The sequence below is a fragment of the Sinocyclocheilus grahami genome, unplaced genomic scaffold (assembly GCF_001515645.1).
Source record: "Sinocyclocheilus grahami isolate Dianchi unplaced genomic scaffold, SAMN03320097.WGS_v1.1 scaffold33.1, whole genome shotgun sequence".
Classification (NCBI taxonomy): domain Eukaryota; kingdom Metazoa; phylum Chordata; class Actinopteri; order Cypriniformes; family Cyprinidae; genus Sinocyclocheilus; species Sinocyclocheilus grahami.
In genome coordinates, this window is record NW_015505212.1 from 1,572,742 (window position 1) to 1,589,266 (window position 16,525).

General features: G+C 36.1%; 1 protein-coding gene across 1 annotated transcript in view; it reads right to left on the minus strand.

Moving 5' to 3' along the window:
* Positions 1–6: 6 nt before the first annotated feature.
* Positions 7–16,525, minus strand: part of dock4b (dedicator of cytokinesis 4b) — a 50,769-nt gene continuing 34,250 nt past the window's right edge. The window contains exons 36-46 of the mRNA XM_016266762.1: positions 15,399–15,575; positions 12,852–12,935; positions 11,474–11,593; positions 11,266–11,390; positions 9,329–9,449; positions 8,842–8,923; positions 6,681–6,787; positions 5,345–5,417; positions 4,532–4,627; positions 3,341–3,402; positions 7–442 (exon numbers count right to left, since the gene is read on the minus strand). Coding sequence (XP_016122248.1) covers positions 20–442; positions 3,341–3,402; positions 4,532–4,627; positions 5,345–5,417; positions 6,681–6,787; positions 8,842–8,923; positions 9,329–9,449; positions 11,266–11,390; positions 11,474–11,593; positions 12,852–12,935; positions 15,399–15,575 — 1,470 coding nt within the window. The 3' untranslated portion in view covers positions 7–19. The remainder of the gene's footprint in view (positions 443–3,340; positions 3,403–4,531; positions 4,628–5,344; positions 5,418–6,680; positions 6,788–8,841; positions 8,924–9,328; positions 9,450–11,265; positions 11,391–11,473; positions 11,594–12,851; positions 12,936–15,398; positions 15,576–16,525) is intronic.

Genomic DNA, 16,525 nt, shown 5'->3' on the forward strand with positions numbered 1-16,525 from the left:
TGGAGTGAAGGGCGCAGCGTTAGAGCTGTGAGACTTTCCTGGGAAGGGGCCGGGGTCTGGGAAACTGGTCAGACCGGCGTGGCTCAGTGTCTTGCCTTCGAATCTGGTGCGGTTTGGGTGGAATAGGTGGCGCGTCGATGCTTGGAGGAATCGAAAAGCTCGGTGGAAGCGGGACCTGCCTGCGGGGGTTGTTCCGCTCATGTATGCTGTAAGGAGGCGGGGTCTTGTTCTCCCGCCGAATAAGCTCGTCTGATCCGCTGGAGGTGGAGTTTGGGAGGGCATGGTCAGCGGGTGTGTTCTCAGTTCCGGAGGCCTCAGAGACGCTGCAGCGACTGAGAGACGAGATACCGCTGCTGTAGCTTCCAGAAAGCACCGGAGAATTCGACACCAACCCTGTCGACTGGCACTCTGTTGGTGAGGGGGTGAACGGAGGCACAGAGGTCTGCGAATACAAGATGAGAGAAAACATGAAGCTCTGGGCCACAATGTAGTTAGCAAAAGAAAAAAAGTTACCTCTTCTGCTGGCAGAAACCCTTAATAAAGAAACCATCAGCTGCAACCGAAGCAGCGTCCCGCCTCACAGAGCTAATCTGTACACTGGAAGGCCAAAGCACAATATTCTGCAATTTTGGCTCTATTATTTCAAGGCAATACTGTGTCTTTTCATTACGAAAATTATTTCTAGGCAATTAAATCCGCAACTAAGACTGCAGCTGTTTCTAGGACTTCATTTCACTGAATAAAGCGTATTTAGTCTGATTGCACTCTGGAGAGAACTTCAAACACAACATTTCCGCTAGGATAATTCAGCTTTGTGCAGCAACTACAAACAAAATACACACAGTTGTGAACAGTGCATCTCAATAACAGTGAGTTTACATGTAAAGAAAAGTATGTATGTATATGTATATATATATATTCCCCATGATTTCAGCTGAAAAATGTATATTTAGAAAGATGCACAAAAATGTATTGGGAACATAATTGTCATTGACTACATTACAGATTTTAAAGTTATTGGTATCAATTGACATTGGATATGTTGATTTATATTGGATATTTAGTTGTGCAAGCTCATTTTCTAATAATAACTGAATAACACTGCTATATGTAATCTTCAGCAATTCTCAGATTAAATATCCATTTTTCATACTGTACATTATAATGATGTGATACCTTAGTGTTTTACTTTATTTATTTAAATGAAATAATATAGAATTTGAATTCTGACAATTTATCAGTTAGCGGCCGTAACCTGAATATTTAGCATTGGTATCGTACAGAAATGTAATACTGGTGCATCTCTATAAACTGAATGAATACACTGTTATCAAATTTATTTCAAATATAAAATGCAATCTTGTTTTGGAGATTTCAGAGTTTCCCAATTCAACTGGATAGCGTAAAATAGCCTGGACCAGAATGGAAATTTGCACTGGTCAATGTTGGTTTTTCCAGCTGTGACTGAATGTGGAATCTATATTCCTATGTGTGTGTTTGGTCATTTGTGTGTGATATGTCACGCAGTATAGCTTCAGACATGAGACAATTTCTGGGGCAAGCAACCGTACACAGGTTACGCTTTCCCTTTCCGACCCACTGACCGCACTTCCTTCAGGAAATTCACCAGCATTCCCACTGAGATTTCTTCCTATCCGAATCTCACCCTCTCTGCTTATTCCTTCTGAGTAGCTTGACAGATTTCTGATTTCCAGAAGGAGGAATGATTTGATTTCTATGCAGTCATCTACACTTTAAATGTGAACAGAGTTCCCACGGGTTGGATTGTAGAGTTTTATATGGTGATTAGTGAGCATGTGTGTGTTGCTGAATACCAGGTGACGAATCAATACATGGCACGAGACAAGAATTCAAGGAAACAGCAAGGAATGTAATTATCAACACGAGGCGCGCAGTTGAGTGGGAGTTTCTGAGAAGCCATTACAGCGGTGCTCAGCTTTGAGGACTGTTACTCTGAATGAGGAGAATGTGCTTTTATTTAAAACCGGAATACACTCACTGCAACGCCAAAGAAAAATGGCATGAAGGTACATTGATAGCGGCAGCTCCAACCTTTTTCAAGATCTGTGACCTTTTTGACTATTATGCCCTTTGAAAGAAAAATACTGTGGTTTCTTCAATACTGATACCTGCATTTTCAGTAAAGTTGTAATTTTCTCTTCACTGTATTGGTATCGTACATAAACACAGTGTTGGACTCAAAAATGATATTACTAAATGTAATGATATTACATACTAAGGTTCAAAGGTTTGGGGTCTGTACGATTTTTTTAATGTCTCTTAAGCTCACCAAGGCTGCATTTATTTGATTAAAAATACAGTAAAAGTAATATTGGGAAATATTATTACAATATTATACAATACAAATTATACAAATAGTGGTTACACTTTATTTTAAGGTGTCCTTGTTACGGTATAATTATACATACTGAGTAATATTAATTAACTACATGTACTTACTACATGGTTAGGGTTAGGATTAGGGTTTGGCTTAGGGTTACTTGCATGTAATTATGCATAATTCATTGTTATTATAATAGTAAGTACATGTAACATGTGTAACAAGGACACCTTAAAATAACCCAAACAGTATTAAAAAATAAAATAACTGTTTTCTATTGTAATATATTTTAAATTGTAAGTTATTCCTGTGATGCAAAGCTGAATTTTCAGCATCATTACTCCAGTCTTCAGTGTCACATGATCCTTCAGAAATCATTCTAATATACTGATTTGCTGCTCAAAAAACATTTCTTATTATTATTAAAAACAGTTGATCTGCTTAATATTTTCTAGAAACCGTGATACTTACATTTTTTTTAAATGAAAGTTCAAAAGAACAGCATTTATTCAAATTAGAAATATTCTGTACCGTTATAAATGACTTTACTGTCGCTTTTGATCAGTTCAATGCATCCTTGCTGAATAAAAGTACTAATTTCCTTAAAATTAAATTTCACTGACCCCAAACTTTTGAGCGGTGGTGCATATATTTTGTTGCTTTCTGCTTTATAGTTGTTACCAGAGTTCAATATCTGTAAAATGTATGTGTCACCATTGAGATGGAAGACTTTTAGATGGGTTAGTGGTTTCTGGAGGGTTTGCACCGGATCGCTGCCAACCGAACTGCCCAGGACTGGCATGAACACACACAAACAGTGTCCCTCTGTCTAATTGTGGGCCCAGTTGGACTGACTTGAATCTGACCCAGTTTAGACGCCCTGGATTGAGTCCCCAGACGCTACAATAAACATCCACACCAGTAAATACATCAAAGGTCACTTCACAAAACACCCTAGACAACAAGAAAAGGTCATACCTTCTGCGGTGAGCGTAATGTCATCATGGGGGACTGTGATCGTGTAGTCTTGGCAGGAGATCCTATTAAAGGACACAAAAAGTCAATCTTCTTCACTTGATACAGGAGCCTGGGACAGTAAACATAGTCACGGCTGTCTATTAATCAGGAAAACGCTTCAAGGTCGGTCGGCTAATGCAAAACAGTTTAACCATTCGGTACAGTCCCAGTTCTTTTCCAGGAAGCTCAATTAGAGTCCACAGATGTAGACCTTTAAAAGGGTCGTATCATACGGTTTTATAATGTAATTTGCTCTTTGAGGTCTACTTATAATGTTAGAGAAGTTTGAAAGTGTTCACTATTTTGGATAAAATTGCAATAATAATAATAATATTATTAATAATAATAATATGAATTATATTTAATTAAGTTTTATATAATAATAATAATTACTACATAAAATTAATCAAACAAATCTAATAATATAAAATATTAAAACGTAAAATAATAAAATACACTAATGTATAGTTACAGTTCTGAAAGTCACATAATAATAATAATAATAATGTATTATATTAAAATGTATAAAACACAATATTAAATAAATACACGTTTTCTATACTTGTAGTAGAAAGTTACAATAAATAATATAACTATAATAATAAATAATTAGAAAAAAAAAAAAAAAATAGAAAATATACTAGTTAAAGAGTTCTGAAATGTAACATCAATTTGTCATATTAAAATTAATATAAAAATAATACAAATATAAAATAATAAATACAAGAGTTATAGTTTGTAATAAAATAAATAAATAAAAGACAATGCAGAAAAGAGAATGCAGATCAACAGTTGAAAGGTAATGAAGCAGCAACGGTGCAGATTGAGGTTTAAAGACGTGTCATGCAGTTTATAAAGACATAAATGCTGCGAGAAAGCTCATCAAGAACGATTATAAACAAAAGAATGTGTGGGAAGGATCTCGTTGTTAGGTGATGTGCCTTTTCTTATTAAATATATGGAGATAGTATCTTCAAATTCTCACTGATGTGTTCGACCAGCAGCCCTCACGACACAGGGAGAGGTAGAAGTTAAGACGAGCGAGAAACCAGGAGACTTTAGAGCAGAAGAGTGGAAGATCTGAGAGTTAAAAGGCTTGGGAAACATCTATGTGAGTCTAAAGGATCGGTCGGAGCGGATTTCTTTCTTTACCTGAATACGGTGGTCTAGGAGGGACAGGGGGACACTTTCCATTAAAATCAGAGAGCGGCGTGTCTAGACTCCAGCTACTTGGTGCAGGCTTCACCACTTTTACACACAAAACATGCATTTCAGTTACATCAGTCAACTCAACTCAAAATATGACTGGCAATAGCAAATCAGGATTTGTCCAGGACTAGGATGTAAAAGAACGGAAACTGTCCTGCTAAAACTTCCTGCCTCAAAAACAAAAAATATATCAAATGAGGAAAGAAAAATTATTCGTTTATATGGGTTTTTTTTGGGATTAACATACATTTTAACATATATTTTCCATATAATGTCTTATATGGAAAAAAATATCCTGAAAATATTAAATATCCAAAACCTTCTACACTTTCTTTTCTTTAAATTAAAATTAAATCGATTTAAAATTGCAATAGTTTGCTGGGCATCTTTTAGGACAAGCAAATCCTCTTAGACATGTAAATAAATATTTGATAAAAATAACGAAGGAAAAGCTAGAAGTTGCCAGTGTCATTATACCCACTAGGAGTTAGCTATTAATTTAAATAACTTGGATGAACAGTTGAAATAAAGATGATGAAATCTCCTCAACATCTTCCTGTCAATCAGAATAAGTGTGAGTCTGATGGTGAACCTCTTTGGTGGTTCAGTCACAGCTGTCACAACACACAGGAGCGGCGAGCTGTCGGCAAGCATCAGATTCAGCGCACTGATTGCCAGACCCCAGTCACGTCAGACCACCCTCCTCACAGCAGGGCGGCAAACTGAAGATTCATACACTCACATGCACATGCTCACCTTTATCGGGGGTGGAGATGTTGGGGTCACTGCGAGGCAAGGAAGTGTCGCCCGCTGGGTGTGGAACCGGCCTCTGTGAAAGAGATTCATGCTGGTTGTGACTTACGTCGAGACATCATTCGGCGATTACTATAGGTTACAAGGTTTCATTTCGAAATATCCATGACATAGTTGTTGTTGTTTTGTTTTTTTAATATTGAAGCATATTTTGTGTTTTATTTGCCATTTTCATTAATAGCAGAGGAGAGACTCAAGCTTCATTTTAACGTGAACTGGCTACAATCCACAAGTGAAAAAAGTGGCATTTCATCTATCCATTAATTTATACAAAATTTACATTTACAGTATTGAACAAAAAAATAGTTATCATATTAATTTTTGAGGAAAGACACATAATATAGAGTGAGGAGGTAAAAGTGAAAAGGATGTAATTTCCCTCCCTATTAGAATTTGCTGCCGATTCTGAAATAACCTCAATTATGAGAAATAAACTTTTGATTACAAGAAAGTCCTAATTACAAGAAATTAAGACTCAATTACGAGAAATAAAGTTTTAATTGCGAGAAATAGTCTCAATTACAAGAAATAAAGTCTCAATTATGAGAAACAGTTTCAATTACAAGAAATAAAGTCTCAAATGCTAAAAATAGTCTCTATTATGAGTCTCAATTACAAGAAATAAATTCTCAATTACAAGAAATAAAGTCTCAAATGCTAAAAATAGTCTCTATTATGAGTCTCAATTACGAGAAATAAATTCTCAATTACGAGAAATAAAGTCTCAATTACACGAAAAAAAGTCTCAATTACAAGAAATAAAGTCTCAATTACGAGAAATAAAGTCTCAAATGCAAAAAATTATCTATATTATGTGAAAGTCTCAATTACAAGAAATTGTCCTAATTACTACAAATAAATAATTTTTCATGAGACAGTCTAAGTTGTGAGATAAAGTTTAAATCATGGAAAATCAAGCTTCAATTAGGAGGGAAAAAAATCTGTCATAAACTCAAATAAAAACTAAAATAGTTTTAAATATGGGAATTCTCAATTCTGTTAATTTCTTGGAAGAAAATTGTGAAGACGTCATCAGATTTGAGCTAATGAGGTTACTCAGTCTTCTGCACAGATACTTTACCTAATAATTTCACTGAGACACATTCACAAAATCAATTCCATCTAGTCATTTTTAAGGATGCGGTTAATGCAAATCTTACAAGGAAGAAGGGAAAGAGAAGTAAACCCAACCAGCAAACAGAAAAGCTTCCGAAACACTCCAATATGACCTGAAGACTAGTGAATATTGAAAACATTGATATTCTAATCATCTTCATACCTGTGCGGGATCCAGGGGGTTTGGATATATGGCGCTGCAGGGTCTCTCTCGCGGCGAGAGACAGTTCTCTCTGGAATGCTTGCGTTTATCTGACAACTGTGGAGAACCTGTGAAGGGTGAGGAGGTCCAAGCAAGGGAGTGATTTCATTAACACACCGACAAGAATGCTCAAATTTTGTGTCCACACACGCACTCAGACAAAAACAAAAGGACATAGATCTTGCTCTCATTTCTTTCCTAACCAGCCAGCACATAAAATAAAGGCTCTTCCTCCCCTTTCCCTCCCGCTAGGGCGAGAATTGTTCTGCTGGGGTGACAGACGGTTATTTCGCAGGGAGAGATAGACTAGCCAACTTGAGGAGCAGCCTGGACCTGCTCAGAACACTAACTTCCTCCTCCAGCACAGGACAGGAGGCCACGGCTCTCTTATGCACCCCGGTGATAGTCATCATCAGTCTAGAGTTCTTCAAGCTGCATTTTATGCCATCTGTAATTCTCCAGAACCGCTTCCTGTCTGCCGCTGCTTTATGGGGGTCTCTATGGGAGGCAGGGAGGGCTGCCAAGGGGAGACTATAAGATTACATAAATGTCTCCATACATATTCCTGTTTTTATGATCTGTGTCCGCAAGTACACACATGCTGGATGGAGGGAGATAAGAGGCCAAGGAAGAGCGAAGGAGAGAGAGAAACAGAGGGGAGAGTTCTGCTATATATCAGGACGCCGGCTTTCTGTAACCCACAGTAAAACAGCATTAAATGGGCCATAAACTTTGCTTTGCAAAAAAAAAAATTGTTTTACTCGGAAATCTGTTTATTATGGAAGCCTGATTCGGAAACAGTAAAAAAAAAAAAAAAAAAAAAAAAAAAGGGAATTGTGATAAAGCTTAAATTAAGACAGAGTTGTAATTGCAACAAATAAAGATGCAATTATGGGAAAAACAGTAATAATCTCTTGCAATTGATATATATATATATATATATATATATATATATATATATATTAAATTACCAGAAAAAAATTAATAAGTCACAAATACTAAAATATATAATAATAAAAATATAAAGACTCAGTTGTGAAAAATAAGTCTGAAAAGTGAGAAAGTCTTAATTACGAGAAATACAGTCTAAATTATTAGAAATAAAGTCCAAACTGTAAAGTTGTGATGTAAAATGCTGAATTGTGGAATATGAACACACAATTATGAAAAAAGGCTCCGTTTTAATAAATAAAGTCTTAATATGAGAAATCAATTCGCAATTAATAAATATAAAAAATAAGATCCAAATTGTGCTATAAAGTCGCTGATGTAAGATACATCACACTGTGAAAGACTCGATTATGAGAATTAATTTTTCAATTACCAGAAAAAAGTCGCAATTAAAAGAAAAGATCCAAATTGTGTTATAAAGATGCAAATGTGAAATGCCATGTCAGAATATGAAGACTCAATTACGAGAAGCAATAACAAGAAATAAAGTCTCAAACGCGAGAAATAGTCGCAATTGCAAAAAAAAAAAATTATAAAAATAAATATAATTTATTTTATATACATTTTTTTTGCAATTGCGACTATTTCTCGCAATTGCAAAAATATATATATATTGCAATTATAAGAAATGACGACCAACTTGTATAAATTTGTAAATGTGAGACCACATTGTGAAATATGAAGACTCAATTATGAAAAAAACTGTCCAAATTGATTGATTTAACATTATAAATGAGAGATATATAAATTCTCAAATTTGAGAAATAAAGTCTCTATTATACAAAATAAAGTCTCAATTGCAAGAAATATAGTCACAATTACGATAAACAAGGTCCAAATTGTGATACAAAGTCAGATATGTAAGATACCGCATTATGAAAAATAATGTCTCAAATATGAGAAATAATCAAACATGCTTTTTGTTATTTTTTGGTGGAACAGTTTCTGTAACTTCAGTCTTGCATCAAAAAGTTATAAGTTGGTTTTACTAACCTCTCTTTGACCCTTAGGTCAAAAAATACTTAAGTTATATTTATCATAAGTTTTTGTGTTACTGTCAAACCTCAGTAGCTTTGCTGTGTGAACACTGAAATAAAAGTTTGCTATAGACATACTGCAAAGGAGCAAAGGTTTGGAATGGCTGCTCTGAGAGCGGACGGACTCTTCTCACCTCTGGCACTGGATGGAGCCGAGCTGGTCACGTTGGGAGAGGCCGAGTGATTGGAACTGAGACTTGAGGTAGACAGACTTGGCTGGAAAGACAAGGAAAAAAAATGTGAGAAACATAAGAAAGAGCCCACAGATTTCTGCACTTTGTTGTCTGTCTATAATATGGACGGGTTATACAATAATCATTCGGTCTGGGATAAAAGAAAAAAGCTAAATGATCTGTCCGTCCAGTCTATAATTCACACCTACAAATCCAATTCTCACAGTGAGAGAAAAGAGAGAGCGAGACAGGAAGATTAAGCAGAGATATGAGAGAGACAGATGAAAACCGCAAGAGGGCAATTAGGAGAGAAAAAGAAGCAGAGAAAAAGAACAAGAGAGAAAGAGGGAGATTAGGAGGAAATATGAAAGACAGTGAGAGAATAGAGAGTCTGCCGTTGTGTGTGTGTGAGAGAGAGTAATTATCCAATGGCAGCCCATGCACTCACCTGCATGTTGAAGACTTCATCTGAGCTCTCTGATTGGCCCGTGATGTTGCTCACCTCATTGGAGGCCTGCGACGAAAGCGAAGATGAAGAGTAGCGGTTGACTGCTGGGTAGCTGAGGGGACTGAATGACATACAATAAAAATGCAATTAGAAAGACTTTAACAAGTAGCATTTTTTATTTTTATTTTTTAATGCTATGTCATTTTCATGGTAAGAATAAAGTGAATAACAGGAGTCACACAATTATAAGACAATTAATTTAATACAAGAGACAATTCTAAAATACATTCAGGTGATACTTTTTAAGATCAGTTAATCTCTGAATACAAATGTTGTGTATTAACAAATATCATACAATTCTGCTGAAAATTAGTGTAGAATTTACTAGAAGATTGGTAAAGTTATAATTGACATTTTAGAAGAATATTAACTAATAATCAGCCAATATGTTGGTATCTGTCGCAACTGGCTTATGATCAATATTGATTGATAGATCAACTGACTTCTCAATAAATAATTATTTTCTGCTTTCAAAAATTGTAGCATATTTATCTTTGTGTCATCATAACATTCTTTATGTAAATATTATATTTAGAATCGAGAACTGCTAAAAAATTATTTTGGACAATAAAAAAAATAAATGGACGGGTTATATAAAATATATTATATACAAATAAAAACTAACAAAAAAACAATATTCATGATCAGTATTTTATTCATTATCAGTACTACTACTACTAATAATAATACCACTGCTACTAATAATAACAATAATCATCATCTTCAATCAGAAATAAATAAATATTTATTAAATTAATTAAATAATTAAGGAGTCAGCAGGATGAATGTAAGCATTTAATGATATCCACAGGAAGTCAGAAAAAAATATTGCATTCAATCACAATAAACTGCAGAAATTGCATAAACTGTACTTATTTTACATACGTATTAACATTATATCTTCCATTACCTACCCTGCTCTCTAGATTTAAGAACTAGCCACCGAAAAACCCAAACTGTCGAGTCAAACCCTCACCTGCGGCGTGACACCACACGCGCTCCTCCCTCTGGACTCATTATGTTTGGCGCAGAGTTTCTTCCGGCTCGAGGGCTTCCGTTGGTGAAGTGGATCGGACTGGCTCGCACATAGGCCGGAAACTCCTTCAGAGCGTGGGAAAGACAGGAAGATGAGTGCACGAGGAACGGCTTGGGAAATCAGAAAGAATCTGACTGCTGATATGCACCTGTATGCCGAGGCTGGATTTCATGAGATGAAACTGATCCACCAGTTTCTTGTGCAGAGGCCGCATGTCCTGAGGAACGAACTTCTCATGCACAGTCAAACCAAACTCCAGAATGTGAGCCTGAAGGAGAAATGAGTCTTAAAGATGTGCAACAGCAATAACAATGCATTTTAACCTGAGCAATGGGACACAAACAGAATATTTAGTGATAAATAATGTGGGGAGGAACTTTTTCCATTTTACCCATTGGGATTTGAATAAATTTTGAAAAGTAGGTTATATATTATTGACTAAAAAATGTCACCGCCCACTTTGTTTTCTTTAAAATAATGCAAAAAAATTAACTCTAAACTGTGGTATACTGTAAGGCTGTAAATGTGGGATGCCGCACTGTGAATTAAAAAAGTTTCAATCGTGCTACTAATAATAACAATAATCATCATCTTCAATCAGAAATAAATAAATATTTATTAAATTAATTAAATAAGGAGTCAGCAGGATGAATGTAAGCATTTAATGATATCCACAGGAAGTCAGAAAAAAATATTGTATTCAATCACAATAAACTGCAGAAATTGCATAAACTGTACTTATTTTACATACGTATTAACATTATATCTTCCATTACCTACCCTGCTCTCTAGATTTAAGAACTAGCCACCGAAAACCCAAACTGTCGAGTCAAACCCTCACCTGCGGCGTGACACCACACGCGCTCCTCCCTCTGGACTCATTATGTTGGGCGCAGAGTTTCTTCCGGCTCGCGGGCTTCCGTTGGTGAAGTGGATCGGACTGGCTCGCACATAGGCCGGAAACTCCTTCAGAGCGTGGGAAAGACAGGAAGATGAGCGCACGAGGAACGGCTTGGGAAATCAGAAAGAATCTGACTGCTGATATGCACCTGTATGCCGAGGCTGGATTTCATGAGATGAAACTGATCCACCAGTTTCTTGTGCAGAGGCCGCATGTCCTGAGGAACGAACTTCTCATGCACAGTCAAACCAAACTCCAGGATGTGAGCCTGAAGGAGAAATGAGTCTTAAAGATGTGCAACAGCAATAACAATGCATTTTAACCTGAGCAATGGGACACAAACAGAATATTTAGTGATAAATAATGTGGGGAGGAACTTTTTCCATTTTACCCATTGGGATTTGAATACATTTTGAAAAGTAGGTTATATATTATTGACTAAAAAATGTCACCGCCCACTTTGTTTTCTTTAAAATAATGCAAAAAAATTAACTCTAAACTGTGGTATACTGTAAGGCTGTAAATGTGGGATGCCGCACTGTGAATTAAAAAAGTTTCAATCGCGAGAAAGAGACACAATTCAGTCACAATTATTAGAATGTCCAAATTGTGACAAATTCACTAATTTATGTCATCTTAAAAAGAAAAAAAATATTTTAATAGTTATAAAGTAACGAATGTAAGATGACATTTGTCAAAATATGGAGAATTAATTATGAGAAATGGCCTCCATAGCAAGAAATAAATCTTAAATGTGAGAAATAGTCGCAATTATCATAAAAAATGTGCAATTATAAAAAAATGAAGCCAAAATGGTAAAATAGTCTCAATAGCACAAAATAAACCTCAAATGCAATCATTATCAGAAATAAAGTCTGAATTGTGAATCAGTAGCGAGAAATAAATCTCAAATGTGAGAAAAAAAGCCACAATTATCCGACAAAAAGTTGCAATTATAAGAAATGAAATCCAAACTGTGAAAGTCTCAATAAAGTGAGAAATAAGGGTCAAATGTGAAAAATAAAGTTGCAATTATCAGAAAAAAAGCTACAATTATAAGAAATTATAAAAGTACAAATTGTGAAAAAATTGCAAAAAATTTTGAATTAATTTTATGTAAACAAATATCTGACAAATCAAGAGCAATACGATGAAAGACATTTATTAAAGCAGCAAACAGGATCCATTTTTATTTCATGTTGTCTTTAAAACAGCTCGTTTCATAATTAAATGATCAGCAAAATATTTTCTCCCCCTTCAGTCTTTAAAAGTTCACTTTCATGCTTGTAACTGGCATATATCCATGGTTACTGTCTAGACAACAGCATCATGTGCTCGGCTCTGGAGAGTTCCTGGTTACTAAGCAGCACGGGCATGAAGGGAAGACCTACAGAGACCTAGCTTGTGTGGATCATAACAGCTAAATCCCAAATGGCGGTGGAGAAACAGACGTGAATGATGAGTGCGAAACATCATAAATGTGTATCAAATCTGGTGTAGATTAGATTTGGTTTCTTGAGACAAACCTGCTCAAACATGAGCTCTCGGAGACGGCCGATTTTGTCTCCGTCTTCGGGGTGATTCATGATGTAGTCCTTCACGAAGAATGCCTGCGAGAAATAAAAGAGACACAAAATTACACTCCTTAACCACAATGCATTGTGCCTCGCCAGCCTCCACATATTTTGTGGTGCGAGTTAGAATTTACCTTGACATCTTTAACAAACAATAGCATGCATAGTTTGGTAAAAACTTGATTAACTTTCTGTTTTAAGGGACATGAAGCGCTGCAACCAAATGAAGTGCAAAAATATGAGCTTAAAAGAATGCATGTTTTCAGATCTTTTAAGCTACAGGGTAGGAAGAAAGAACAGACGGTGTATCTGTGTCCGATCTGTTCCAAGGACGATGGACTGGTATCTCCAAAGAAACAGTGGGAGAGCAGAAGCTTAATGCGGCAAAAATCTCAGACTTCAAAGATTCCACCATGCCGATTTTTCCATTGCCTTCAGTATGACATTTGGCCTGAACAGCAGCCGAATGCTACTGGCAGATGCCCATTTTAACTGCAGCTGCACGCTACACTATAAATGTATGGAGATTTTACAGTAAGAGATCTGTGGCTCACAGGTAAGAGCGCTGTCTCACGGGTTCAGAGGTTGCTGGTTTGATCCCAGCCAGGTCTCTGCGATACGAGTGAATGCTGGAGTGTGTGTGAAGGTGTGCCTGAAGAAGGGGGATATCAGTACGGTCTCCCCCTGGAGCTTCCAGCACTGTGACCCGCAGCGGTTATACTTTGGGGGAAGTCGTGGCCTAATGGTTAGAGAGTCGGACTCGTAACCCAAAGGTTGCGGGCTCGAGTCTCGTACTGGCGGGGATTGTAGGGGGGGGTGAATGTACAACGCTCTCTCCCACCTTCAATACCACAACTGAGGTGCCCTTGAGCAAGGCACCGAACCCCCAACTGCTCCCCGGGCGCCACAGCATAAATGGCTGCCCACTGCTCCGGTTGTGTGTTCACTGCTGTGTGTGTGCATTTTGGATGGGTTAAATGCAGAGCACTAATTCCAAGTATGGGTCACCATACTTGGCCACATGTCACGTCACAGTACAGATTGATTTATGCACATGAAAAAAATACATCTTATGACAAAAAAAAAAAATCCCCAATTTGGGAAAGATTCTATCGCAGTAAAAATTCTACATCTTTTCAGTGGTGGAAGTTCTGAAAAATTACCAGCAGATTTGTGTACCCATGATTAGAAGGGAACAATATGAAATCAAGTTGAAGATGCGTAAATGGTCCCCTCAGATTAGCATTATTTTGTATTTTCACGGTTATTTTTACATCCAAATTTTGGTTTCATTTGCAAAAAATGGCATCTGGACACTCTGTCATTCACAATCTGTCATTTCTCAAACTCCTTGGTGGGCGATGTCATGATATAGATAAATCAGTTTGGTTTCGATGGCTTAATGGTTTTATCATTACCTCTATGATTTTCCTGACACTTTTATCCAAAGATTTATTTTATGCCTGGTAAAGAAACCGATGACCTTGTAATGCCATGCTCTACTATTTGAGCTACAAGATCTTTTGAGAAACGTTTGTGAAAATTTAGGTAAGGAAATAAAAACACCACTAGCTTTCTCTCAAATTTCTAATGCTACTAGATTTAATTGCAGCTACTTGCTATGCCTGCAGATCACCAGTAGACAAATGCCATTTGAATTTAATGAACTCCGGGACAATTACAGATGTGCTTGTGTATTTGTGAATCCTCTTCGCAAAAATTTAAGGAACGGAATAAACATGCCTTACTAAATGAATTTCTCTCTGAACTTATGGTGAAGACTCAGCTGTCAGGAAAGTCTGAAAATCGTTAGGGTGAGCCCATTAAAAGCGAGGGGCTTGAAAATGAGAGGAATTTCAGAGTGGAATTTCCTTGAGTGCTGACCTTAAAGCGCAGAAATGCAACAGACAACAGCTGGAATGCTCAATAAACAACTAATTGGCAATGCTGTCATGTTTACGATCCAAATACATTAGCTGCTGCTCATTCCAGACCCTCAGCCTCAGGACGCTCAGCCTACATGAAGCGAATTTAACGCAATTGTGCATTCTGGAAGACGTACAAACACAAACTCGCCTGAATACAGTCGACTCTCCTCTTCATAGCTGCTCTCCAAGTCTATCAAGGTAAATACTGCAGTGACACTAAAGCGAGGTTGCTATGCAACAAGCGCTCATACAATCTGGAGAGTTCTGTTGTATTCGCTCAGAATATGACTTTGAGATACTATGGATTTTCCCAGGTTTTTACAAGGGGAATTATTCTTCTTTCAATGCTACTGTTTTTGTAGTTTATCGGCAGAGTACAGCCAAGATGTTCTCTTTCGGACAAGCTAAACACGCATTAAAACTCTGAAGGTATCCCAGAATTCCCCTCGGCCATCTGAAGGCTCTGTGTTCTCTGACAGAGGACACCGGGAGACAACCTTGTGTGTATACATTTTTTAAATATGAGGTGGTCTTGCATCAGTGAGGACTTGGAATACATATAATATACAACCTCCTGATAGCGAGCGAGACCTCCGTTGACAGCGGCGTCGATGACTCCGTTGAGACACATGGTCAAGGGGTTGATGTTCTGCATCTGCCGGGTTTGACACTGCGTGATCAACGTCCGCAATTGCAGGTTCTTGTTCTCGATGACCTCGATAGCATTCTCTAGAGGACTCACCTCCACCTGTGGCCAAAAAAAAAAAAACCCAGTGAAGTTCACCAGCAAGCCAAAAACAATGGATCAAAAGTTTGATGTCAGTAAACCTTTTTTTTTTTTTTTTGACGAAATTCATAATTTCAGCAAAGATGCATTAAATTAATGGGGGAAAAAAACAATAAAGACTAATATATTTCTATTTTAAATAAATAAATGCTGTTATTGGTCAAAGAATCCTAAAAAAAAAAAAAAAAATTACATATATATATATATAAATCTGGGTTTCCACAAAAATACTAAGTAACAAAAATGAATGGAGTAATGCTGTGGAAAATTTGGAATAAATTAAATTTTACGATATATTAAAATACAGAATAACATTTACTCTCAGTACTATAAAATGTAAAATAAATGCTGTTATTGGTCAAAGAATCCTAAAAAAAAAAAAAAAATTACATATATATATATAAATCTGGGTTTCCACAAAAATACTAAGTAACAAAAATGAATGGAGTAATGCTGTGGAAAATTTGGAATAAATTAAATATTTACATGTACAGTATATATATTTATATATTTATGTTCTTATATTTTCTATTATATATAAGTGTATTTAATATATAAACATAACATTTTTCTTAAATATATACATGCATGTGTTTGTATTTATATATACATAATTAATATACACAGTATACACACATATATTTTGTAAAAACTTTTATTTTGAATGATTAATCGCGATTAATCTTTTGACAGCACTAGTAAATACTAATAAACATAATAATATTTCTTATTGTGAATAAGATTATTTTGCTACACATTAAGTTTCTCTTTAGTGACACACCAAATGGTTCCATTTATAACCAATTAAGTTGAAAAGTGTGAATATTAATAAAAGGAAACTATCAACATTGATTTCCAAAAAAAAAAAAAAAAGAGCCAAATAAGAATGTACTACAAGAACAAAACACTCC